Here is a 27,735-nt window from a genome sequence, read left to right on the forward strand (position 1 = left end):
TCGAATGTCATCTTTATTAGGATAACGATTGGCATGAAATCTACAAATCAGAAACCACCCCCATAATGGAAGACCTCAGCAGTGCAATCTGAATAAAGATGGGGCCTCTCATTCGGTGATATCTTGTTATTATTTTCCACAAAACAAGGAGGCCTACTGCACTGAACATGTGTATAAATAAAGGGAATGGTACAGTTGAATGGAAAGGTACACATGTAAGAAAATATTTTGCAGTTCAATGCACTGTTGCATTCACTGATATCTGCGACAGTTTGCGGTAAGAATGGTTCATCTAAAAATGCAAAGCTGTTTTTTTTTAATTTTCACCAACTTCATCGAAATTTTAAACCTAATTCACAGCCTTGAGTCAGTTCTTTCCTTTGGGGACTGTCCCTGCTCATTTTCCATCTGCAAAGCCTGAACTATAGTTTGTCCATGGTTACGGAAGGCGCAGTCCTGTATCCGTTACCACATGGCCCTTTGGATCCCCGACATTTGACTGTGATCCGCTAGATGACGGAAGACGATCCGGCTGAGCCTCCAGCGCCGTTTCACACCTCGTGGGCGGGAAGTAAGGACACACCGGTTCCGGATCCGAACTGGACAACTATCCCGCGGCAGGGCTGCAATCTCTTTATCTGCCGCTTCCTGTAAAGATTTGAACAATAGTTGAGTCACCAAAAGCTTTATTCACAAAATCAGTCCCAAGGACCACATGATTACAGATTAACAAGACACTTGGAAAGCTACAAAAATCCCAGTCTTTGGGTACCTGAAGTGTAGAAGCAACCCTCTGCACTCACTAGACTCTATTCATCGGTGTTTAAGAGCCCACACCTGAGCACCACATGCTATTTCAGGACTAAGGCATGGACAGAACTCTACTAAGGCACCATAGTTTTACGAAACATAAGGAAAATTGAATATATACCAACATGGACTGCATAGATAGGCCTTCCTAGAAAACCTTTATATGCAGGAATAGTGGTCTATTCTACTAAATTGGATGCAGACAGTTGGACCACCCATGATTCTCCAGCAAACTGCAGTTTCACATACACAGATCTTTCCTGGCTTATCTTCTCAGTGCTGAAAAACATTTGTATCACGCACAGAGGATGGAACTACAGTTCTCGGACTACAGGAACAATAGCCACTTAGTCAGTACTTCTATCATTCTTAGCCGGAAAAACAAGGGCCAGTTTGACATCACATGGACAGTAATTGTGGACCAATCAGAATCTCAGGCAAGTGGGTGTAAGAGAAGCAGAGTCTCTAACAAGAGCTGTAAATCCTGACCAACTGGAACTTTGGGGTAAGCACTGTGGACTTCACACTTGCATGCTTCAATTTACCTGGGATCAGTCGGAGAGAGGAATGGCTGATCCTGTTCCGAGAAGGAGGGCCCTGAGGGCGAGAGAATGTCATATTATTGGAGATTAGATTAATGTGGAATTTCGTGGCCGCAGGCCGAAGACCGGAGATACTGCAAGGAGGAAGCCCAAAGGCAAAGGTGGAGATTATATATGACAGACTTCACACAGGGATTAGGGGAGAGGCAAGGACCTCCTTGTCAAGTGGGCTGCTGTCTGCTCATGTGACAGACCTTAGTACAATCCCATGCAGTCTAGATATGTTGCAAATGCGTTCTTGCCCTGTCAACTGTCAAAGCATGAGGATCACGCACGCAAAGGCCTACCAGTAATTACATCTATAGGTGGGAATTTGTTATAAAGTGGCAATTCAGGGACTTTGAATCAGGGACAAACAATCTTATTACACGGACATGTAATAGTTACACTCGTTTTCATATTTATGTTTTGCTCTCTTATTTCCGCATTCTTTATCGTAACATACTGGCATGATGGGAGACAGTAATGAATCAAAGCTAGAGATGGACTCTTAGTTATGCCTTTATCGATAAGTAATCAAGGCATTACCCCCTCATCCCTCTCTCTTGGAAGGAATTACAACATGAGATATACCGAAGTGAAAAAACCGCAGGACAACTGTACATTTTATTCTGGATTTATAGATCTAGTTTTTACTTCACAGTAGACCGAACCTTAAAACCAAAGACATTCTCCATGACTGGTACATATATAAGGGGGTCCCCGCAAGGAAAGTGTATTGTAAACTACATACACTAGGAATATTCTGGATAGTTCAATGATACACAGAATTTACAGGTATTGTATTTACAGGTATTGTAATTTATTAATCAACACCATATAGTTGCCAAGGGCAAGTAACAATCACATAAAATTTGAAGCCCCAAGAAGGGAGAAAAGGGAAGGGAAGGTAGTGCTCAAGGGAGTGTCAAGTCAAGGAAAAATAAACACAGTACCAAGAAATTTGAATTACAGTATTGCAATCAAAGTCATGAAAATTCTGATGCAAAGCCCAGATTCAAGGCATAAATTGAAAAACTGTTCAAAAAATGACATTCAACGGTCACATACAACATTCAGAAATATCAGGGGCATGTGCCGGAAATCCAAGGAAAGAAACAACCGTCGACGTTTCGACCCCTATCTACAGGCTATGTTAAGTCCTTTCACGGGGTCTTCATCAGGACATCTACAGGGGGTCGGAGGAGAGGTGGGGCAGTGTTATTCATGGAGTAAGGCCCAACTGGGCTCTGTACATGAAAAGGAGACTGCGCTACGCAAGATGTCGTGGTCGTACTCAGAGGAAAAAATTCCCAAAAGCTTCAAGATTCAGGACGAATGGTAAGTGATTAGTTGTACCATAGTTGTCACAATTCAGTATTAATGCAGGTAAACACGGGCTCCAAGTTGAGAGAAAAAATCACATCAATAGTGGAACTGGTTGCCGGCATGAGTAAAGGCAAAAAGGGGGACCGTCATGCGGTCCACAAGTCTTTGCGTCAGCCTTCTTCCGATTAAATCAGGTAAACAAACGGGCAATGCCGACTCAGCCGGTCGTGCAAGAAACTCCGCAGACCGGCTGAGTCGGCATTGCCCGTTTGTTTACCTGATTTAATCGGAAGAAGTTCAGCAGACTACCATGTTTGTGATTGGGTTGTAATAAATGTTTTGTGTTGTTGCTGAAATGCAGCACGTTTTCCTAAAAGGAAAATGGGCGCGCTTCAACAATGAATAATGAAACGTTCAGTTTAATTTTTATCAGAGCAGGCAGTGGTCCCTTAGCCCAATGCCTGCTCTTAAAAATGCTTTCCCAACATTCACAAAGGGGAAGGGGTCCCATGAGGACCCCTTCCAATTTGCAAATGCATTACCACCGACTGAGTTGGTGGTAAAGTGTGAATGTTTTGCGACACAATCCGGTCACAAAACATTGGTACATGCTAATGAGATTCGTTATTTGGAAGAGACTCCCTAAACACGCCCCTTCCCAATACCGAAGTGCAAAACCCAAATTGCGATTCGGTAACAAGTTACTGAATCAAAATTTGGGAATTGTACATTCCCCAAAGCATTTTTCAGGTTGCAAACAGGCCGATTCTGTGAAAATTGCTTCGCACATATAGCCCTAAATGCCTTAATTTTAGCCCATTGGATTTTTACGGTGTTAAAACAAAGTCCCAAAGAGAATCTGTCTTGAAGAAAGTTCATGATTTGAGGGATAAATTGGAAAATTGGAAGGGAGTAGGAAGAGGCAAGAAAGAGTAGCAGAAATAGGCAACCATCGCTTCACCAAATACCACTCCCTAAAGACTTTCAATGCTGCTAGAGTAAAAATAGCGAATTCTCAGTTGCCTGAACTGAAGAGGATACAGAATTAGACAAACCCCTGGACCTTCACTCTGCCCTTTCGATCATCAACCTGTGGACTGGAGTCTTATAAGCAAGATGGTCTAGAGAATTGGAAAGGCCTGAGGGGATGAGACTACTGGAAACTGACATTTCTCACATTCATGCAACGCAGCAACTTTACTAGCTGCACTGCGTTGTGCGATTTCCTTGTACATCTTGGTGCCAGTTACTAGAAGATAGGATAGCTTGGCTTACAAGCACAGTGCCAGGATGCCCTGCACAAGGTTCAGGAATGTTTGGCTGGGTGCTCCGTATTAAAAAGTGAGATTTTTGAATAGATATCTGTGCAGCTGGTTGCTAAATTGGGATAGAGTACCACATTTAATTTTTTGCCTAGGGTGCATAGAATAGAATCATATGGTTTGAATTGGCAAACTAACTTTAGTCAGAGCAAAAAATTGTCTCCACAAGAGTATTAAGTAAAAATACACTGTTTTACAGACAAAAGAGTGAGCATAGAAGAGAAGATGGGAAGGAGAATGCTTCATGCATGAAACTGCAGATTTAGAAAATAAAATCAGGACGGGATGAAGTGTCGTGGGGCAAGATGGCGGTCTGTCTCTAGACCGTGTAAGCAGCACCGTGTCTAAGCTCTGCAGGATGCCGATAGACTGAAGGATTACGATAAACCTTTACTAACCTCTGCTTACTACAAACCGAGTAGCTGGGATTGCTATTCACCTGTACTGAACTGCCCAAGCCGAAAGAAATCCCTATGCTTCTCTTTGAGATTCACGAACCTTGCGAACGGCTCCTGTCCTTCGGTATCCCAGGAGCTTTGCTCCGCTTCACCGCAGCGCCCCGAGCAGTCTCTCGGACACTCCCAGCCTCAGCTGCAGCTGACCTCTCACACTTGGACCTGCAGGGCGGAGTTCACCTACAATCTCCGACTCCGCTGCAGAGCCGACCTTGCTCTGGTCTTGATTGTGGAAACACTGCAGCGGCGGATTCCTTTACCGACTGCAACTCTCATTCAGTAACAGCAGAATTTTGTGGAGCGGTTCCCGTGTTTCAAATAACTAAACCGCTAAGCGTGAAGAAAGTATCCGGCACTGAGTCGGGTTTGATTAAAACATGCCGGCAAAGACTTCTGCCTCCGCCGCAGCAACCAGAGCACGGGTTGCCAAGGCAGCCAGGATTCTTGGTAAGGAAGCTGAACGCCAGCTGCTTGATGAAGATGAAGGAACACATTTACTATCTAGCTCCGGTAAATCCAAGACGCGAAGCCAGCAAGCTATTTCAGACCTAACAGCGAGACAAGATCTTCATGCTGCCCGAAGGAAACTAAATTCAACCGGTGGCACGGTTTTGGATCTATTTCTCAAGAAAGGTCTTCAGAGTGGCTCCAAGAAGAAAAATACGACAAAAGAGACTTCTACTTTATCTCCTACCACCAACGCCGCGGAGCTTGGACAGTCTTCTGAAACTTCATCTGCAGAAACTTGTGTTACTCCTGTTTTACAACCTCCTTCTGTGAACACCGAAACTGTAAGTAACATTGAAGAGACAGCTCAGATTCCTCTCTCTGATATATTGGAGGCCCCGGTTAGCGCGAATCAGATCTTAGAGCCAGTGCGAGAATCTATGTCTTTCTCAGGGGCTGGGGAAAATATTCTGGGGGTACAAATAGACTCAACCCCACCAGGGACTGCCCAATCCATTCAACTGTCTCCTACTAGGCTCCATACAACACCCTCTGAACTTTTGATTGCATCCCCTTTACAACAGACTAATAACTGTGCGGACTCAGATATGCTGGCTGGGAGCCAGTCATTGGGTCAAACAACAGTAGGGGAAAGCTCTTTAAAGACTTATTTACCTGAAGAAAAGGAGAAGGAGCCTAGTGAATTTTACTCTTTCTCTGATGAGAATGGTTTAAATGTACAGGAGGAGTGGTCGGATGAGACTGATTCTTTGGAGGGCTCAGTAGACCCAGAATCGGAGTCTGAACTAGTGCTCAGTTCCTATGGTGAAAGTACAGATGAACAAGACTCAAATATTAATAAAATTAAAACCTGACCTAAATCCACCACTAGGTTATTACAGAAGGGCCCTAAGGATAATCAGACGGTTCCTAACCTACTTTCACAATCAGCTGTAACACCAAGTACCTCAGCAAATCTGGAGGTATCTCAATCAGCTGTAGAGACTATTCTGCAGGCCATTGCGGCTCATAGAGAAGAGACTGCTCAAGACAGTAAGAGATCCCGAGCCGCACTACGCAAAATGCAAGGAGTCGTTATACAACTCTCTAAATCATGTACTCTGATAGGTGAAAGAGTCACCGAGATAGAGGCCAGGGTTGTGACAAACGAAAAGGAAACTATTTTGAATGCCGAGCGAGCCAAACTTCAAGATGCCGAGCTTGTTGATATTAAGTGGAAGTTGGAGGAGTTTGAAAACCGGCAACGTCGAAATAACCTCCGTATTTTAGGAGTTCCGGAGAAACTTGAGGGGTCCCTTCCAGCCCTCAAAGATTGGAACTTGAATGCAGAGATTCAGCGAGCTCACCGGATGCCATTTAATATCCCTACGAAACCTGGGATATATCCCAGAGCTATTTTGGTTTATTTTGGGAATTTTTTGGTACGACAGATTGTTGCTGATAAAGCTAGACCTGACCACAAAGTACAGTACAATGATTTTTCATATTTTTCAAGACCTGACTTCTGCCACGTGGAAAGACGATGGCGGCTTCGATCTCTGATCAAACCGTTTCAACATAAAGGCGCACAAGCGTATCTCAACAACCCCGCAAAGTTAAAAATTGTATACGGTGGCCTCACAAAAATTTTTCAATCAGAAATCAAAGCAAAGGCTTATCTAGATCAGATTCTTAAAAATTTTTCTGAATAGTAATGAAATAGAAACTATACTTGTTCTCTTTAAATATGTAGTAAATGTGATTAAGGAGCCGCGTGTTATAGTCTAACTAATGGCTTAATACATCCTTACATGATGTTACATATGTATTAATTTCTGTTTTATTATTACTGTCTATCACTTCTAGCTTATTCTTTTTTTTACTCGTATTATGCAAACTATTCGCCCTTCTCCTTCGCTCTATTTTTTTGTAATTCTATGAGTTAAATACTTTATAAAGCGGAAGCTTAGATGCTATGCTGTGACTACATCACCCAGACTCTGTTTGAGTCTGATTGCCTACTTAATGGGGGGGGGGGGGCTCAAGGGAAGGGTGGGGGGGTGGAAACACAAACGGAAAAAAAAGAACCAGACTTTTCAGCTAAAAAGACACTTAAAAGGGTACTAAACAGAACAGTAATAGAATTAGATAATTGCTGTATAATAAAGCTTTATATGCTTGAGGCGATGCTACAACTATTTTCTATAAATAATGGGTAGATTAAGTATCCAAACTTGGAATGTTGGAGGGCTCTTAACAGGGGATAAACGAAGACGCTTGGCTGAGCTGCTTAAATTAAACCCAGTAGATGTACTTCAAGAAACCCATGTGCCATGGACTAAAAAAATCGTGGTTAAATATAAATGGGTACAATCTACTGTCTGCATCCACACAAACCTCGAATATAAGGGGGGTTGCAATACTAGCAAAAAATAATCTTGACCAGGGATACGACACCTTTCAGATCCTCATGGCAGATGGGCAATTGGTAAACTCACTTGTGGTATACCCATTTGTACTGTATATGGTTCAAATCAAGATGACTCCACAATCTTTGAGGAACTAGAGATCGAATTAGCCACCTGGCAAGGCCCGTTAGTTTTGTATGGGGATTTTAATATTTCATTAATACCACCATTATCTAACATTACCTCCAAAACAAAATATCGAGGTCGTAAACCCAGAGTATACAAAGCTGTTAGGAGGCTTATAGGCAATCTGGGCTTAATAGATACGTGGTTACTTAACAATTCATACGATCAAGGATTCACTTACTTTTCTCATCCTCATCAAAAACAGGTTCGAATCGACTACATGTTTGTTACTGGAGAGCTTATTCCACAATCAAAAATTAAAAAAATCCCAAGAATAATTTCAGACCATAATGCATTAATCCTTGCAATTACAACCACTCCTCTATTTACTCAACAACGATCTTGGTCGTTTGACAGGAAATTACTATCCAATAATAAATTTATATCACACATTAAAAAATGGACTGAAGAGTTTTTTAATATAAATCGGTTCAGTGCATCTAGAAACGTAGTTTGGGATACATATAAATCTGCCCTAAGAGGAGAGATCTCCAGTTTTCAATATGCCGCACAAACCAAATCAAGAAACTATCATGAAGCAAAGCTGTCTGAACTGGCTAAAGCTGAATTAGAGCACACCTCCCTGATTGATCAGGGCAAAGAAGCCAACAATCAATGGCTTTAGGTAGCGGTTTTAAAAGCTGAACTTAACACTGATCTTAGCCAGAAAGCCGCCCAAACCTATAGAGCTTATAGAAAGAAAGCCTATGAAAGTGGGGAAAAAATAGGTAAACAACTGGCATTACGAACTCGCCAAAAAAATGCTTCTAATAATATTACCACTATTGTGGATGGTGGACAGACTTATGTCCAACCGACAGATATTATTCAACAATTCCAACGATATTATCAAAACTTATATTCTGAAGAAGTGACCAACTCGGAAGAAGATATTGATACATTTTTGTCTGGCTTTCTTAATAATTCAGCAGCCACCAGTTTATTAGACGACGCGACTAAAGAAGAACTTCAAGCCGAGATTTCATTGGATGAAGTAGAGGTAGCTTTATCGCTTTTATCTTCTGGTAAAGCAACAGGTCCAGACAAATTGCCAATCGAAATTTATAAAACCCTTAGTTCTCTACTAAGCCCCCTACTATTGGATCTGTTTTTGGGTGTTCAGTACAATGGCATTCCCCCTTGTTCTTGGGATGAGACTAGTATTATAGTATTTCCTAAGAAAGGAAAATCGCCCGAGCAGCTGACCTCGTATCGCCCAATCTCTTTGATAAATTCGGACTCTAAATTATATGCCAAGGTGATGGCTCTCAGACTCAGCGGGATCATTGGGCACCTGGTTTCTCTGTGGCAGCATGGCTTCGTTCCGGGAAAAGGGACCACCGATCATACCCGTCGGGCTATTGCCCTTTTTGATGCCATGTCGGTCACGTGGGGCCAGATGTCTATGATCCTGCTTGACGCTGAGAAAGCCTTCGATCGTGTTTCATGGAACTTTTTGTGGGTTGCCATGGCACGTCTTAATTTCGGCCCTAAATTCCTCAAATCTATAAAATCCATGTATCGTCAACCTAAAGCAAGAATATCACTGTCAGGTTTGGAATCCGGATATATTAACATTGCTAGAGGTACAAGACAAGGGTGCCCCTGCTCACCTCTACTCTTCGCCCTCTATATTAATCCCCTTATTTTAAAATTGTTAGAAAATAATAATATCAAGCCAATTCTCTGTAATCAATACGAAACTAAAGTTCTGGCATACGCTGATGACATCGCGGTATTAACATCTCACCCGATAGAAGCACCGCACGAAATTGAACAGCTGGCAATATGGTAACTACTCGGGTTATTCTCTTAATAGGGGAAAAACCATTGTACTGTGCACGATAACACTTTATGTTTGGATACAAGAAGAGCCAAAACAGCTACATATCTTGGAGTGATCATGTCAATCAATACCAAGATCCTAGTTAAAAACAACTTTGATCCACTTATAGATAAGATCAAGACAGATTTGGACAGGGTAAATGGATTATACCTTTCAATTATTGGTAGGGTGAACTATTTGAAAATGAATATATTACCGAGATGCCTATATCTTTTTCGATCAATTCCTCTATTTGTAGATCCTAAGATACTTATGTCAATTAACAAGCTTATATCTAAATTTGTCTGACAATATGGGAAAATCAGACGTTCACTATCCTATCTATCCATTCCTTTCAATAGAGGTGGGCTTGCGGCACCGAATATTATCTTGTATCATTGGGCAGCCTTTTTAAAACATCTAAAACCAATGATCCTAGAATCACCCTCTGCTGTTGGAACAATTAATGCCACAATCCCTACAATTTATGAACTTGTACTTGGCCAAGAAGCTAGCGGCCTTTTATTAAGAAAGACCGAAAATACCTATTATAAACAATTTAAGGGTGAAATTGTTAAAAGCGCCTGGATAATTTGGAATAAAGTACTCAAACATATGCAGATAGGCAAAATTAACCGATACACCCCTCTGTTCCAATCCACCATTACCTCTGGTCTTGATTTTGATCATACGGCTAAGAAATGGCAAAGATTGGGCATAAGAACAGTTAAAGATATATGGGTAAATGGTTCACACACTACGTTTCAAGATCTAAAAATAAAATGTGGTCTTTCTGAAGGGGACTTTCTCAAATTTGCTCAGCTTCATGCGAAATTAAAAATAAAAAGGGACTTAATCAGTCTCCAGAAGAATGATCTAATTGAAGCATGTACTACCTCAAAAACTAGGATTGGAACACTCTATGATATACTTTTAACAAATATTAACGATGATATAGAGAAAACAGAAACTAAATGGGCGGTGAAATTAAACAACCCTGATGTGGATATAGATGAAGTACTAGATATGAGCAATAACTTGTTTATGGCCAGTAATTTAAGGGCACAACTGTATAAAACAATATATGATCTTTATTTTACCCTGGCCAAACTATTCACGTGGGGTAAAAGGGAGACCGATTTATGCCCACGTTGCTCGCAGGGCACAGCGACATTAACTCACATGTTTAGTACCTGCCCTGAACTTCTTCTCATTAAAAATATGATTGCCTCATTTTGGGAGAAAATTTTCCATCATAAACTTCCTGAATCCGACACCCTATATGTGCTGGGATATGATGGCTCGTTAAAGTTAACTAAATCTGAACAAAGATTAATATTTATAGGCACAGCAGTACTGAGATTAATTATATCTGCCCGCTGGAAGGATGATCTTCCCCCTAGTTTTCAAATGTGGTTAACTCGTTTTCTAGCCGTCTTTAATTATGAATCTGCAATATTCGCCAATAGGGGATTTAAAACAAAACTTCGTGGTGAAGAACTATGGCGTCCAATTTCTATTTGGAAAGAAGGTTTATTTCCTAGTGAAATTGGGTGAGATAAATGGGATTTAGTCGATTTATGTTATTAGCTTTTTGTTAAAATCCTCCAGCATATTTGTTCTTTTGTTATCTAATTCTTGTATATCATTTCTGTTATTCGTTCTACCATTATTATTTTACTGGTCCTTAATGTATATATTTTATTCAATTTTCCTATGTTAAGTGTATTGTCTTATGCTGATACTGGTTCTTTAATAAAAAAAATAAAAAAGAAAAAAAGAAAATAAAATCAGGACGAATGACCTCTGAATAAGCCAACAGAAGCAAATTCTTATAAATCAGACAGTTCAACCAAGATCAGAAGTACAGCATAAATAGTGCGTTTATGTAAAGATCTGGCTTGACGAGGTTTCTGTGACACGTAGTGTTAACTGAAAACTGAACACAATCAAAAACCATAAATATTCATCTGCGAAAAGAACAGCAGAACCAAAAGCAGTTTGAAAACGATACTTCCATTCTTAGCTTATAATATGAAAAGAACTTGTGTAGACTAGACCACATAGTAGCCACACAAATGTCTATAAAATAAACCCTGAAGGAAGAAACACCTGTAGTGCGGTGCCCATGAATAACAGCAGGAAAAGCTAAACCTGCGTTATTGTTAGGCAAGGAAAAAACTTTAACCAACTACTTTAGGTGGAAATCATTGGGCATTGGCCTCTGTTGCCCAAACCAAAAGAAATGAAGAGAAAATTACCCTTCTGAAAGAAAGATGTCCTTTCTAAATAGTCAAAGCTCTGACAAGATCTAATAAATGCCAGAGAACCTCATGATCAGAGAATGGAAAGTGATAGAAAGAAGAACAAGATCTTGAGAAACATGAAAAGACGATATTTTGAGAAGAAACAAACGATTTGGCCTGAGGACCACCTTATCTGGTAAACTCTTCAAAAATGGCTCATGCTACAGAATAGCCCCAATGTCCTCATATCTATCACCTGAGGAAATTACCACAAGGAAAATAAATAATCAAAGTAAGTTATTTTCGATGAACCGAAGAGAGAGCCCCCTGAAGAAAAGCCAACACTAGTGAGAGTTTCCAAGGAGGAACTAGATTATGAACTACTGGCTTCTCAAATGGAAACTACACAGAAGTCTAGAGCCCAGAGACTCAACTGTAAAATATCAAGGTCCCCTAAAGCCTTAATAGCAGCCTACTGTCTTCTCCATGTTAAAACACCTATCCCCAAGAGAAAACCATCTCAAAGTAATTCCAAAAGGCTCCTGCCCTCACATGAGATTGGAAGCAAAACCCTGGAAGAACATTATTTGTAGAAACTACTCCAGTAATGCTTATAGACCTTCAGAGTGCTGGACTCCCTTGAATTCTAAATACATATAGCTATGTCAGGAGAACACCCAGTGATTCCAATCTCCACTTTTCAATCAACAAACACCCAGAGGCAGACAGTGAGGAGAGCTCTACAGGAGGATTGTAAAATAGAGAGGAGAAGGAACAGGAGGAAATAACCAGGGAGGCTGAACCAGGGAGGCTGAACTGCGAGATGTAGGACAGGGAAACCAAGGTTGCCTCTCCCAGGTGGTACCACCCAAAAAACCTCAACCATCTCCCTCTGTATTTAAGCTAGAACGAAGACGAAGACCCTGAGACTATAGGAAACTCATTGCTTCCGTCCCTCAGGCACCCTGGTGAGGAAGAAGGTAGCAAAAGTTGGGAAGAAGGGCATTTTCATACATGCAAACAGGGAAACCAAACCTATCTGTGTTCTCCTGAAAGAGAGAAAGGGAAAGAGATGAGGAGGGGGATAGTAGACTAAGGAGGTCCGCAAGCCCATCCTCCCGCTACGGAAGACAGATTGCTTTCCATGACATCAAGTTTCCCTTGACCCAATCTCTTTCTCTGTTTCCACCCAGATGATTCACATAGGCCTGAGCCACCTAATTGTCTGTTCTGGACTGGAAAGCCATCAATTAGAGGGTAGAATAACTAGAGATCTCAGTGAATCACTGAACGTTCCCGCCAATTGGATGATTATCTGGCTTGCGACATAGCCCACAGACCTAGAGCAAAAGAATTCCCCAAAGTTGCTCCCCAGCCGAGACTGCTAGCAACAGTCTTGATTGTCTGAGGAATTAGAGTAGAGAGCAGAACCCCTTGCTCAGGTTCAGAACTTACAACTACAGCTGCAGTTTGGAAACACCACTGGAGAGACTGGACCAACAGAATTGTAATCCTGTGAGCTGGGATCCCACAGGAGATGAGACACTAGGTGGTACAAGTGAAGGCGAGCCCAAAGCACAAAGAATAGCGAGGCTGCCATACCCCTCTGTACACAAAACCGGGACTTGTGGAAAGGATAAGAGGGGTGAGAGCTGGGTTATTAGCCTCTGCTGATGTGCCTCTGGGAAGGCCTTTCCGATCAGAGTATCGAACAGGGCCTAATGAATAGCGGTACAAAAGGGGGTGGTGATGGACGGAGCATCTGAACCAATCAAACACTCACACCCAGTCAAAAGATCTGGGTTTAATCCATCACCTTTCTTTAGCCCACTCTGCCACCCCAGTTCAGACATGGCTATATGCAAATCAGTCTGACCCTGTGCCTCATGGGAACAGTCCAGCCCGAACTGCCAAGCCATGCCTTCTCTGGACCGGAAACAAGCTTCTGAGGACCGGTTTCTGGAATTACAGCCGTCTTCAGCCCGGCTTGCTTGAATCCAGTGGCAAAGTGAGCAAGGGACTCACGTCTGAGCATACCCTGCCACACTTATGGCGGCCAAAAGCGGTACAAAAGGGGGTGGTGATGGACGGAGCATCTGAACCAATCAAACACTCACACCCAGTCAAAAGATCTGGGTTTAATCCATCACCGTTCTTTAGCCCACTCTGCCACCCCAGTTCAGAGGGTCCTCGGAAGCTTGTTTCCGGTCCAGGGAAGGCATGGCTTGGCAGTTTGGGCTGGACTGTTCCCATGAGGCACAGGGTCAGACTGATTTGCATATAGCCATGTCTGAACTGGGGTGGCAGAGTGGGCTAAAGAACGGTGATGGATCAAACCCAGATCTTTTGACTGGGTGTGAGTGTTTGATTGGTTCTGATGCTCCGTCCATCACCACCCCCTTTTGTACCGCTGATGAAAAGAAGGCAACAAGAAGGATTTCCTGGGTTCAGGAGGAAACCATTGCTCTCTAGGCGGTTGCAAATCAGCGAGACTATTTGACGAGCCTTAGAAAAAGAAGTGTTGCAGATTAGCCAAGCATCCAAATAGGGAAAGAGCTATCGACCTAAATAATGTAGGTTTTCCACCAGAGGAGTAAGAGTTTTTGTAAACAAGAACACAGAATAGAAAATGATGATTCCGAGAAGAAAACCAGGGAACTTCTGATAAGAGGGATGAATAGGAAAGTGAAAATAGGCATCTATTAAATCTACTGAGGCCCGAAACATGACAGGAGACACGAGGGGAACAATGTCCTGCAAACTCACCATCTTCAACCTTCGATGACGGATATAAAAGGTTCACTTGTTTGAGATAGAGGACTGGACGGAAGCCTCCTGGTGTCTTTTCGGCCAAAAACATCAGAGAAAAACATTCCTTGCCCCATTATTTGTTTGGAACGGACACAATAGCATTCTTCACAAGTAGGTCCACGATTCCCTTCTGCAGGGCATGCAATTTGCCTTGTTTGTGTGGAGTTGGATTTTGGATGAGGAAGTCACTTGGAGAAGATGAGAATTTTATTCTGTATCCTTCTCTCACCAACGAGGACCCATGCATCTGGCACATCTTTTCCCCCAAGCCGAGTAAAAAGCAATCATTCTTCCACCCACAGCTCTTTGAACAGGGCTGCCTTTGGATTGGTTGCAGGAGACAACCCTCCCATAACCAACATCCCCCCCTCCCTCCCCCCCAAAAGACTGCGGAACCAAAACCTCTCCCTCTAGATTGAGGGCTCACCTGGCATAAGCAATTTACGATCCTCCGCCGATTTATTCACCAAATCTTCCAGCAGAGAACTGAAGAGTTTGGTACCATGAAAAGGAATGCGAGACAGAAGAGTCTTTTGAGAATTGTCTGCTTTCCAGATCCACATGCAAATGTGTTGTTTTGCTGGGATGGCAGAACCTGAGGCCACTGCAGCAGCTTATAGGGAATCAAAGGTCATATCTAATAGCAATGTCACTTCCTGTGCCATGACTGATCATTTGGAAGTTTCCTCTCCTCCGTCCTGCAGCTCCTTTGGCAAGTCCTGTAAGTCATACAGCAAGGACTGAACGACATACGTTGTGTATACCACAGATAGGATAGCAAAGTTCTAGCAGAATAGGCTCTCATAATGGCCCCCGCTACCTTTTTAGGTCGAGGACCTAAAGGCTGCGCTTGCGCAGTCTGGGGTCGGAGATTTAATGTCTCTTAGTAGCTCAGTAGATCCCGCCTCCTTGCCCCGTCTCTTCCCTATTGGCTGGCTTCCAAAACGGAGGCCAGCCATTGGAGGAGAGATCCGTCACTCCGATGTAGCCCCGTCCTTTTCAGATTTGGGGGTGTCATTTTTGATGTTCTTTAGACAGTGACGTTGTCTGTCACTCAGAACTTCAAAACCACGCCCCCAAGTCCAAAAATGGCCGTAGCATTCTAAATGCTATTTTCCCCTGATCGTCTCTGCTAGAAGTCGCTGTTACGAAGCTCTTGAAACGGGTAAGTATGTTGTTGTTTTCGTTTAGATGTAAGCCATGTTTGTTTTTTTAGGCTAATCTTATGTTTCTTTTCTTTTTTCTAGGTCCAACATGGCCCGTGGCGTCTCCCTGCAGCGATGTGCACCGCTGTGCACGGAGTGGTTCCGATCCGCGGCTCTTTTGCAGTTTGAGGTAAGCTATCTTTTCTTTTGCAATAATCTTATGTTTTTTTTGTCTTTTAGAGGTCCAACATGGCCCATTTTGTTTATTTTGCTAATCTTATGTTTATTTCTTTGTTTTTCAGGTTTAACATGGCCCGTGTCGTCTCCGTGCAGCTGTGTGCTCCGCTGTGCACGAAGTTGTTCCGACGGGTATGTATGCTGCTGTATTGCTGTTAGAGGGAAGCCATTTTGTTTATTTTGCTAGTCTTATGTTTATTTCTTTGTTTTTCAGGTCCAATATGGCCTGTGTCGTCTCCGTGCAGCTGTGTGCACTGCTGTGCACGAAGTGGTTCAGACAGTTATGTATGCTGGTGTTTTGCTGTTGGAGGTAAGCCATTTTGTTTATTTTGCTAATCTTATGTTTATTTCTTTGTTTTTCAGGTCCAATATGGCCCGTGGCGTCTCCGTGCAGCTGTGTGCTCCGCTGTGCACGAAGTGGTTCAGACAGGTATGTATGCTGCTGTTTTGCTGTTAGAGGTAAGCCATTTTGTTTATTTTGCTAATCTTATGTTTATTTCTTTGTTTTTCAGGTCCAATATGGCCCGTGGCGTCTCCGTGCAGCTGTGTGCACTGCTGTGCACGAAGTGGTTCAGACAGGTATGTATGCTGTTGTTTTGCTGTTGGAGGTAAGCCATTTTGTTTATTTTGCTAATCTTATGTTTATTTCTTTGTTTTTCAGGTCCAATATGGCCCGTGGCGTCTCCGTGCAGCTGTGTGCACTGCTGTGCACGAAGTGGTTCAGACAGGTATGTATGCTGCTGTTAGAGGTAAGCCATTTTGTTTATTTTGCTAATCTTATGTTTATTTCTTTGTTTTTCAGGTCCAATATGGCCCGTGGCGTCTCCGTGCAGCTGTGTGCACTGCTGTGCACGAAGTGGTTCAGACGGGTATGTATGCTGCTGTTTTTCAGTTAAGGTAAGGCATTTGGTTTATTTTGCTAATCTTATGTTTATTTCTTTGTTTTTCAGGTCCAATATGGCCCGTGGCGTCTCCCTGCAGCTGTGTGCACTGCTGTGCACGAAGTGGTTCAGACAGGTATGTATGCTGCTGTTTTTCAGTTAAGGTAAGGCATTTTGTTTATTTTGCTAATCTTATGTCTATTTCTTTGTTTTTCAGGTCCAATATGGCCCGTGCCGTCTCCGTGCAGCTGTGTGCTCCAATGTGCACGAAGTTGTTCCGACAGGTATGTATGCTGCTGTTTTTCAGTTAAGGTAAGGCATTTTGTTTATTTTGCTAATCTTATGTTTATTTCTTTGTTTTTCAGGTCCAATATGGCCCGTGGCGTCTCCGTGCAGCTGTGTGCACTGCTGTGCACGAAGTGGTTCAGACAGGTATGTATGCTGCTGTTTTTCAGTTAAGGTAAGGCATTTGGTTTATTTTGCTAATCTTATGTTTATTTCTATCACTCACTGCTGCACTCTCTCCTCAGCCTCTTACTGCACCATCCCTTCACTCTCTCCTCAGCTCCACTATACCGTCTCTTCACTGTTGCACTCTCCTTAGTCTCTCACTGCACCATCCTTTCACTGCTGCACTCTCTCCTCAGCCTCTCCCTGCACCATCCTTTCACTGATGCACTCTCTCCTCAGCCTCTCCCTCCACTGTCCCTTCACTGATGCACTCTCCTTAGCCTCTCCCTGCACCGTCCCTTCACTGATGCACTCTCTGCTCAGCCCCCATTGCATTGTCGCCTTAACTGCTGCACTCTCCTCAGCCTCTCCCTGCACCGTCCCTTCACTGATGCACTCTGTTCAGCCCCCCATTGCATCGTCCCTTCACTGCTGCACTTTCCTCAGCCTCTCACTGCACCATCCCTTCACTGCTGCACTCTCCTCAACCTCTCACTGCACCATCCCTTCACTGCAGCACTCTCTCCTCAGCCTCTTCCAGCGCCATCGCTTCACTGCTGCACTCTCTGCTCAGCCCCCCATCCAGGCTGCAGCCCTCACTCCTCCACTGCACCATCACTCACTGCTGCACTCTCTCTCAGCCTCTCACGGTACTATCCCTTCACTGCTGCACTCTCTTCAGTCTCTCACTGCACCATCCCTTCACTGCTGCACTCTCTCCTCAGCCTCTCCCTGCACCGTCCCTTCACTGATGCACTCTCTCCACAGCCTCTCCCTGCACCGTCCCTTCACTGATGCACTCTCTGCTCAGCCTCCCATTGCATCGTCCCTTCACTGCTGCACTCCCTTCAGCCTCTCCCTGCACCGTCCCTTCACTCATGCACTCTCTGGCCAGCCCCCCATTGCATCGTCCCTTCACTGCTGCACTCTCCTCAGCCTCTCCCTGCACCGTCCCTTCACTGGTGCACTCTCCTCAGCCTCTCACTGCATTATCCCTTTACTGCTACGCTCTCTCCTCAGTCCCACTGTACAGTCCCTTCACTGCTGCACTCTCTGCTCAGCCCCCCACTGCACCGTCCTTTTAATGCTGCACTCTCCTCAGCCTCTCCCTGCACCGTCCCTTCACTGCTGCACTCTCTGCTCAGCCTCTCCCTGCACTGTCCCTGCACTGTCCCTTCACTGCTGCACTCTCCTCAGCCTCTCCTTGCACCGTCCCTTCACTGATGCACTCTCTGCTCAGCTCCCATTGCATCGTCCCTTCACTGCTGCACTCTCCTCAGCCTCTCCCTGCACCATCCCTTCACTGACGCACTCTCTGCTCAGCCCCCCATTACATCGTCCCTTCATTGCTGCACTCTCTGCTCAGCCCCCCCATCCAGGCTGCAGCCCTCACTCCTCCACTGCACCATCACTCACTGCAGCACTCTCTCCTCAGCCTCTTACGGTACCGTCCCTTCACTGATGCACTCTCCTCAGCCTCTCACTGATGCACCATCCCTTCACTCTCCTCAGCTCCACTATACCGTCCCTTCACTGTTGCACTCTGCACCCTCCCTTCACTGCTGCACTCTCTGCTCAGCCTCTCCCTGCACCGTCCATTCACTGATGCACTCTCTGCTCAGCCTCCCATTGCATCGTCCCTTCACTGCTGCACTCTCCTCAGCCTCTCCCTGCACTGTCCCTTCACTCATGCACTCTGCTCAGCCCCCCCATTGCATCGTCCCTTCACTGCTGCACTCTCCTCAGCCTCTCCCTTCACCGTCCCTTCACTGGTGCACTCTCCTCAGTCTCTCACTGCACCATCCTTTCACTGCTACACTCTCTCCTCAGCCTCTCCCTGCACCATCCCTTCACTGATGCACTTTCTCCTCAGCCTCTCCCTGCACCGGCCCTTCACTGATGCACTCTCTCCTCAGCCTCTCCCTGCACCGTCCCTTTATTGCTGCACTCTCTCCTTAGCCTCTCCTTGCACCGTCCCTTCACTGCTGCACTCTCCTCAGCCTCTCCTTGCACCGTCCCTTCACTGATGCACTCTCTGCTCAGCCCCCCATTGCATTGTCCCTTCATTGCTGCACTCTCTGCTCAGCCCCGCCCCCCATCCAGGCTGCAGCCCTCACTCCTCCACTGCACCATCACTCACTGCTGCACTCTCTCCTCAGCCTCTTACGGTACCGTCCCTTCACTCTCTCCTCAGCTCCACTATACCGTCCCTTCAAACTCTCTCTCTCACTACCTCACTCTCACTACCCCACTCTCTTTCACTAACTCACTCACTACCTCACTATCTCTCACACTACTATACTATCTCTCATTCACTCTCTCTCTACCTCAATCTCTACCTCACTACTCAACTCTCTCTTTCTCACAGCATCACAATATCACTACCACAGTAACTATCTCTCTAACACACTACTTCACAACTTCACTCTCTATCTCACTACCTCACCCTCTCTACATCACTACCTCACTCTATCTATTACTATCTCACTGCCTCACTATATAATGACACTCTCAAAAATTCACTACAACACTCTCTCACTACCTCACAACTTCTCTCTCTCTCTAACTCACTGCTTCACTCTCTATCTCACTACCTCACACTCTCTCTATATACTACCTCATTCTATTTCTATCTCACTATCTCTCTCTCACTATATCACGACACTCTCTCTAAAGTTCACTACATCACTCTCTCACTACCACACAACTTCACTCTCTCTCTCTAACTCACTACTTCACTCTCTCTCTATCTCACTACCGCACTCTCTCTCTCTCTCTCTCTCTCAAATACACTAACTCACTTTCACTCTCTCATACACTACCTCACTCTCTCTCTAGCTCACTACTTCACAACATCTCTCTGTTTCTATCTCAATACAGCACAACAACTCTCACCCTCACTACCTCATTCTTTCACTACCTCACTCTCTCTCACTACCTCACTCTATATCTACTTCACTCTCCCACAAAACAAAAATAACTACATCAATACTCAAATTATATCTATAACACTATCTCACTCTCTCTCTCACTAACTCTCTCCATAACATCACTCTATTTCCATATCACTCTCACTACCTAACTATAACACAAGTCACTCACTCAAAAAATAACTACAACACTCTCTCGCTGACTCACTCTCTATCTCACTAGCTCACAAGTTCACTCTCTCTCTCCAACTCACTACGTCACTCTCTATCTCACTAACTCACTCTCTCTCTTTCTATCTCACTAAGTCACTTTCACTCTCTCTTACACTACCTCAGTCCTTCTCTATCTCACTATGTCACAACATCACTCATTGTTTCTATCTCACTACCACCAAAATCACTCTCCATCACTAAGTCACTCTCTCACTACCTCACTCTCTCTATTTCTATCTCACTAAGTCACTTTCACTCTCTTTCACTACCTCACTCTCTCTGTCTCACTCTATCTACCTCACTCTCTCTCTCACTACCTCACTCTCTCTATTTCTATCTCACTAAGTCACTTTCACTCTCTTTCACTACCTCACTCTCTGTCTCTGTTTTCGTTCAGAGGTAAGCCATTTTGTTTTTTTTGTTGCTAATCTTATGTTTATTCTCTCTTTTCTAGGTTCAACATGGCCCGTGGCGATTCCCTTCAGCGATGTGCACCGCTGTGCACGGAGTTTTTCAGACAGGTATGTATGTTGATTTTAGTTTATGTTAGAGGTAAGGCATATTTTTATTTTTACACTGCACTGTCCTTTTACTGCTGCACTCTCTCCTCAGCCTCTCCCTGCGCCATCGCTTCACTGCTGCACTCTCTGCTCAGCCCCCCCCCCCATCCAGGCTGCAGCCCTCACTCCTCCACTGTACCATCACTCACTGCTGCACTCTCTCCTCAGCCTCTCACGGTACCATCGCTTCACTGATGCACTCTCCTCAGCCTCTTACTGCACCATCCCTTTACTCTCTCCTCAGCTCCACTATACCATCTCTTCCCTGTTGCACTCTCCTCAGTCTCTCACTGCACCATCCTTTCACTGCTGCACTCTCTCCTCAGCCTCTCCCTGCACCAACCTTTCACTGATGCACTCTCTCCTCAGCCTCTCCCTGCACTGTCCCTTCACTGATGCACTCTCCTCAGCCTCTCCCTGCACCGTCCCTTCACTGATGCACTCTCTGCTCAGCTCCCCATTGCATCGTCCCTTCACTGCTGCACTCTCCTCAGCCTCTCCCTGCACCGTCCCTTCACTGATGCACTCTCTGTTCAGCCCCCCATTGCATCGTCCCTTCACTGCTGCACTTTCCTCAGCCTCTCCCGGCGCCATCGCTTCACTCTCTGCTCAGCCCCCCCATCCAGGCTGCAGCCCTCACTCCTCCACTGCACCATCACTCACTGCTGCACTCTCTCTCAGCCTCTCACGGTACTGTCCCTTCACTGCTGCACTCTCCTCAGCCTCTCACTGCACCATCCCTTCACTGCTGCACTCTCTTCAGTCTCTCACTGCACCATCCTTTCACTGCTGCACTCTCGCCTCAGCCTCTCCCTGCACCGTCCCTTCACTTATGCACTCTCTCCACAGCCCCTCCCTGCACCGTCCCTTCACTTCTGCACTCTCTGCTCAGCCTCTCCCTGCACCGTCCATTCACTGATGCACTCTCTGCTCAGCCTCCCATTGCATCGTCCCTTCACTGCAGCACTCTCTTCAGCCTCTCCCTGCACCGTCCCTTCACTGGTGCACTCTCCTCAGTCTCTCACTGCACCATCCCTTCACTGCTGCACTCTCTCCTCAGCCTCTCCCTGCACCATCCCTTTACTGATGCACTCTCTCCTCAGCCTCTCCCTGCACCGGCCCTTCACTGATGCACTCTCTCCTCAGCCTCTCCCTGCACCGTCCCTTTATTGCTGCACTCTCTCCTTAGCCTCTCCTTGCACCGTCCCTTCACTGCTGCACTCTCCTCAGCCTCTCACTGCACCGTCACTTCACTGCTGCACTCACTCCTCCTCCCCACTGCACCGTCCCTTCACTGCTGCACTCTCCTCAGTCTCTCACTGCATTATCCCTTCACTGCTACACTCTCTCCTCAGTCCCACTGCACCGTCCCTTCACTGCTGCACTCTATGCTCAGCCCCCCACTGCACCGTCCTTTTACTGCTGCACTCTCTGCTCAGCCCCCCACTGCACCGTCCTTTTACTGCTGCACTCTCCTCAGCTTCTCCCTGCACCGTCCCTTCACTGCTGCACTCTCTGCTCAGCCTCTCCCTGCACTGTCCCTTCACTGATGCACTCTCTCCTCAGCCTCTCCCTGCACTGTCCCTGCACTGTCCCTTCACTGCTGCACTCTCCTCAGCCTCTCCTTGCACCGTCCCTTCACTGATGCACTCTCTGCTCAGCCCCCCATTGCATCGTCCCTTCACTGCTGCACTCTCCTCAGCCTCTCCCTGCACCATCCATTCACTGACGCACTCTCTGCTCAGCCCCCCATTGCATCGTCCCTTCATTGCTGCACTCTCTGCTCAGCCCCGCCCCCCATCCAGGCTGCAGCCCTCACTCCTCCACTGCACCATCACTCACTGCTGCACTTTCTCCTCAGCCTCTTATGGTACCGTCCCTTCACTGATGCACTCTCCTCAGCCTCTCACTGCACCATCCCTTCACTCTCTCCTCAGCTCCACTATACCGTCCCTTCGAACTCTCTCTCTACCTCACTCTCTCTATCACTACCTCACTCTCTCTTTCACTAACTCACTATCTCTCACACTACTACACTATCTCTCATTCACTCTCTCTCTACCTCAATCTCTACCTCACTACTCAACTCTCTCTTTCTCACAGCATCACAATATCACTACCACAGGAACTCTCTCTCTAACACACTACTTCACAACTTAACTCTCTCTATCTCACTACCTCACTCTCTCTACATCACTACCTAACTCTATCTATTACTATCTCACTCTCACTGCCTCACTATATCACGACACTCTCTCAAAAATTCACAACACTCTCTCACTACCTCACAACTTCACTCTCTCTCTCTAACTCACTGCTTCACTCTCTCTATCTCACTACCTCACACTCTCTCTATATACTACCTCACTCTATTTCTATCTCACTATCTCTCTCTCACTATATCACGACACACTCTCTCTAAAGTTCACTACATCACTCTCACTACCCCACAACTTCACTCTCTCTCTATCTCACTACCGCACTCTCTCTCTCTCTCAAATACACTAACTCACTTTTACTCTCTCATACACTACCTCACTCTAGCTCACTACTTCACAACATCGCTCTGTTTCAATCTCAATACAGCACAACAACTCTCACTACCTCATTCTTTCACTACCTCACTCTCTCTCACTACCTCACTCTATATCTACTTCACTCTCCCACAAAACAAAAATAACTACATCACTACTCAAGTTAAATCTATAACACTATCTCACTCTCACTAACTCTCTCCATAACATCACTCTATTTCGATATCACTCTCACTACCTAACTATAACACAAGTCACTCACTCAAAAAATAACTACAACACTCTCTCGCTGACTCACTATCTCACTAGCTCACAAGTTCACTCTCTCTCTCTCCAACTCACTATGTCACTCTGTATCTCACTAACTCACTCTCTCTCTTTCTATCTCACTAAGTCACTTTCACTCTCTCTTAAACTACCTCAATCCTTCTCTATCTCACTACGTCACAACATCACTCATTGTTTCTATCTTACTACCACCAAAAATCACTCTCCATCACTAACTCACTCTTTCACTACCTCACTCTCTCTCTCACTACCTCACTCTCTCTATTTCTATCTCACTAAGTCACTTTCACTCTCTTTCACTACCTCACTCTGTCTCTCTCACTACCTCACAAACTCACTCACTGTTTCTATCTCACTACCTCAGAACATCCCTCTACCTCACTCTTTCACTACCTCACTTTCTCTGTCGCTCACTACCTATCTCTCACTACATAACTCTCTACCTCACTACTCCACTCTCTCACTACCTCACAACTTCTCTCTCTCAAAACATCACTACCTCACTCTCTCACTACCTCACTCTCTAGCTCACAACCTCACAACTTCACTCTCTTTCTCTAACTCACTACCTCAATCACTCTCTATCTCACTACCTCACTCTTTCTATCTCACTAACTCACTTTCACTCTCTTTCACTACCTCTTTCTCTATCTCACTACATCACAACATCACTCTATGCTTATATCTCACCTCACAACATCCCTCTCCCTCACTACCTCACTCTATCTCACTACCTCACTCTCTCTCACTACCTCTCTCTCTCTCTATTTCAATACCTCACTCGCTCTCTCTATCTCACTACCTCACTCTCTCTCTGCTAATGCAATAGGTATCACATATGCAAAAAACAAAGCTAATGCCAATACAAATGACAATGCCATTTATTTAGGGATACAAAAAAGATAAAAAAATAATGAGCAATTCTAATAGCTCTACCTATAATATTGCCGAGACCGTTGCATTGTAAATGCTTGTTATCTACTTGGATCTGGTGGAGAAGCGTCCTCTGAAATGATGGAGCCACTGGAAGTGTGACCCGCCATCAAGGAATCAACCCTTGCTGAAGAAGGAAATTCCTCTACAAAATTTGAAGTGGATACCTTTGGAGAGAAAGGGAGGAAAAACATTTTTTTTCATATCTGACCATTCTCTACTCAACAGTCACCAGATGTCCTGATTCATAGGGAGATTCTGGATCCAGCTTACGATACTGAAGGAAGATATCACCATCCTCCACCTGGGCCCCATTATCAGGAAAAGAGATTCTCCCCAACATAGGCCAAAGGGTATTTTAAATCAGAGCCCTGAACAGATCTTCCTCTGACTTCTTCATCCCCAGACTTGTCAGAATCGGGGTCAGCAGAACAAGAGGCCCTGGGAGTGTTGGCTAACAGAGCACCTTCCTGAGGAGCAAAAGCAGATTCCACTGCTTAAATGATCATTAATTGCAGCATTTTCAGATCGTAGGAAGCCCAGACCAGGACTAGGTTCTTCCTTTCCTAAGGACACCCCCAAATGCTTACTTTTAGATGCACCTTTTCTCTCCATGTTGAAACACAAAGAGAACCGAAAACACGCATTTAAATAAGCTGGTGGGATCACTACCCACTTGGAAGCGTTGGCAAGCAACGGTGAGCCAACCCAATGCTGCACCCAGCTCAGTAAGGAGACAGTGTGACAACGCTTCACCGAGCGTACATAAACATGTTGGGGCTGTCCTCCAATTGCTAAGCATTGGGGGCCGAATACCAATAAATCCAAGGTACCATGAATGCATCTGCTACGGCAGGTTACAGCAATCAACAGAAAGAAATTAAAAAGAGGGGCACTTTATTTGCAATGAAACACCAACGATGAGCCACAAAATAAATTAAAAAAACAGGAAGCATTAAGAGTTAGCTCCATGCTTATAGTTATGTGATAGTGTCCTTGTGGAATCTAACAGGTGGTCATGTAAGGCGCTCCAATACCTTTGCATCGAGTTCACGCTACATAAAACTGCAACAACAACAAACAAACAAACAAACAAACAAAAAAAAAAAAAAAAAGGGAGGGTTGGGGCTTACTTTTTTTTTTTAGATGAGTGAAACACTGTGCGAGCTACAGATAGCACAACTTGTCAGGAATGTGGCAAGGAAGATAGACGAGGTAGGTAATGAATGTCTCAGATACCATCTTTGTTTCAATGCTGTGAGTGAAAAACGGCAGGACTGGGAATATGTGTGGGCAGATCTACAAGAAAGTGCCACAGCGCGGCACCGCAAGCCCTTTGGCTGCACCACACTGCTGCAGTTTCAGAGCACAGGAATGCAACATATGTACAATGATATGTTGCATTCCTGTGCTGTCCCCACAAACAGCTGCCATGCACCGGCGCAGGCAGCCTTGCACCATTGGGAGATTGTTTTTGTGCAGGAAGGTTCTCAAACAATAACTACAGGCATTTTCCTCTTTCAATGCGTGCTGTAGAATGCAGCCCACATTGAAAGAGGGAAATAAACTAGGAGAAATTAAAACATTTCTCCACGTTGCGCCTCGCTAGCATACTGACGCATTTCCAGGTTTACGATTCCTCGTAAATCTGGAAATGTGTCTCGTTCCATGGGTGTTGTGCGGGAACACCCACAGCAACACCCATTGAACACCCCTTTCACGCAAAGTGCTGCGTGTAAAGGGGCCATATTTACAAGGACAGGAAAAGCCACGCAGGGTGGCTTTTCCTGTTCTTGTAAATATGGGGCAAGGAAATGCGCTGCCAGTGTGTCACAAAAAGTGACGTACTGGCAGCGCAAGAGGCTTGTAAATCTGCCACGTGGTGCTTTCGATTTAGAGCAACTCTCTTTTTTTTCATAGCTCATAGGGGGATGGGACAGTTGATATTCCTGAGCCCGTGATTCATAGATAGGGGAAATCCGTCACAGCAGGCATTAGATGGGGCTTTTTACCTGTAGCTCCCGAGGAAGGATGTTGTTTTTCCGAATGGCATTAATTCTTAGCCTCTCATCAGCATATTCAAAGGCCATCTTTCTCCTCTTCACATCTCTAAGCATCCTCCAATTCACGTAATAGCCTCGCACTGGGACCAGACTGGATGGCTTCGGCCATGGAAAAAGCTGAAATCAGAAAATATACTGAGCTATTAGTCTATAAAACTAAGTATAATCCGAGTCAACGTCTCTGACGAGAGAACGTTTATTCACACAATTATGGCAATGAATCTCGCCGAGGCGTATATGCAGGGGCGAAAGGTGTCAGTCAGGGTTTGGGGAACACATACTATTCAGGATATGAATTCCAAATGCAAACCAGAATATCAGGCTTGGAGAGAGGAATCAAGAATTGGACCTCTGTGCAGGAGAGAGGTGTAGTGAGGTATAAATGCTAGATAAAAGATGTGTGACGCGTCTACACCTAAAAAGAGGAGTGGGAGTCGTCAGAAGTATGTATATTTGCAGGAAAAGGGTAGCGTTAGGTACGCATGTAGGAAGAGAGTAGCAGCTAAGGGGTGGACGGAGGTAGAGATGCATGCATACAAGTAGTGGAGTGCACATACTGAGAAAAGAGTAGGTCAGGAGAGGAGTTATTAATGTTAGAAGGGAGAGAGGATGTCAGTGGTGAAGGGAAGTACAAATGTGGCAAGAAGGTCGCAGATCAGTTTTTAGGCATGGAATGAGGTAGATATGCTTGGGGAGGTGGGGTGAAGCCCAGGGACACAAAAATAGATGACGTACACCGAATGATCTTTACTTAGAAAAATCATATGCTATAAGTATACATATGCTTTTCCTGTTTGAATTTACGATACGAGCTGACTGCTTATGGAAACCCAAGATCCGCACCAATGCATACTACAGCGACAAAACCCTTAATGTTTGTGATGAAATAAAACGCATGGGCATACCTCTTTAGGTGGAGGTCTGTAATAGAGACCCTAACCCAATCTCACCTGGCATGCTCCCAGCAACATACGGCTCGCGACCGCCAGTGCCATATTTTCACCTCCAAACCCTAGCCAGTTCGAACTTAAGAAGTAAAGAAAGGACTTGAGCCACAGCACAAGCGCCGGTAGCAAGAATA

At 44.9% G+C, this 27,735-nt stretch overlaps 1 protein-coding gene across 1 annotated transcript; it reads right to left on the bottom strand.

The window, feature by feature from the left end:
* On the bottom strand, window positions 1-27,724 carry MRPS14 (mitochondrial ribosomal protein S14). The gene is made up of 3 exons (XM_078641950.1): window positions 27,605-27,724; window positions 26,604-26,771; window positions 1-648 (listed from the first exon to the last, which is right to left on the bottom strand). Exons 1-3 carry the CDS (start codon window positions 27,647-27,649, stop codon window positions 466-468), a joined length of 396 nt encoding a protein of 131 aa, XP_078498076.1. The 5' UTR covers window positions 27,650-27,724; the 3' UTR covers window positions 1-465.
* Window positions 27,725-27,735: the final 11 nt, after the last annotated feature.

Source organism: Lissotriton helveticus, chromosome 1_1 (assembly GCF_964261635.1).
Source record: "Lissotriton helveticus chromosome 1_1, aLisHel1.1, whole genome shotgun sequence".
NCBI classification, from domain to species: Eukaryota; Metazoa; Chordata; class Amphibia; order Caudata; family Salamandridae; genus Lissotriton; species Lissotriton helveticus.

Bases quoted from the DNA above. Each gene is read 5' to 3' on its own strand.
- MRPS14 (XM_078641950.1), bottom strand. From the start codon at position 27,649: ATGGCACTGGCGGTCGCGAGCCGTATGTTGCTGGGAGCATGCCAG. The intron at 26,772-27,604 runs GTGAGATTGGGT...TTCTGATTTCAG, and splicing joins TGTTGCTGGGAGCATGCCAG to CTTTTTCCATGGCCGAAGCC. The intron at 649-26,603 runs GTAAAAAGCCCC...AAATCTTTACAG, and splicing joins TCCTTCCTCGGGAGCTACAG to GAAGCGGCAGATAAAGAGAT.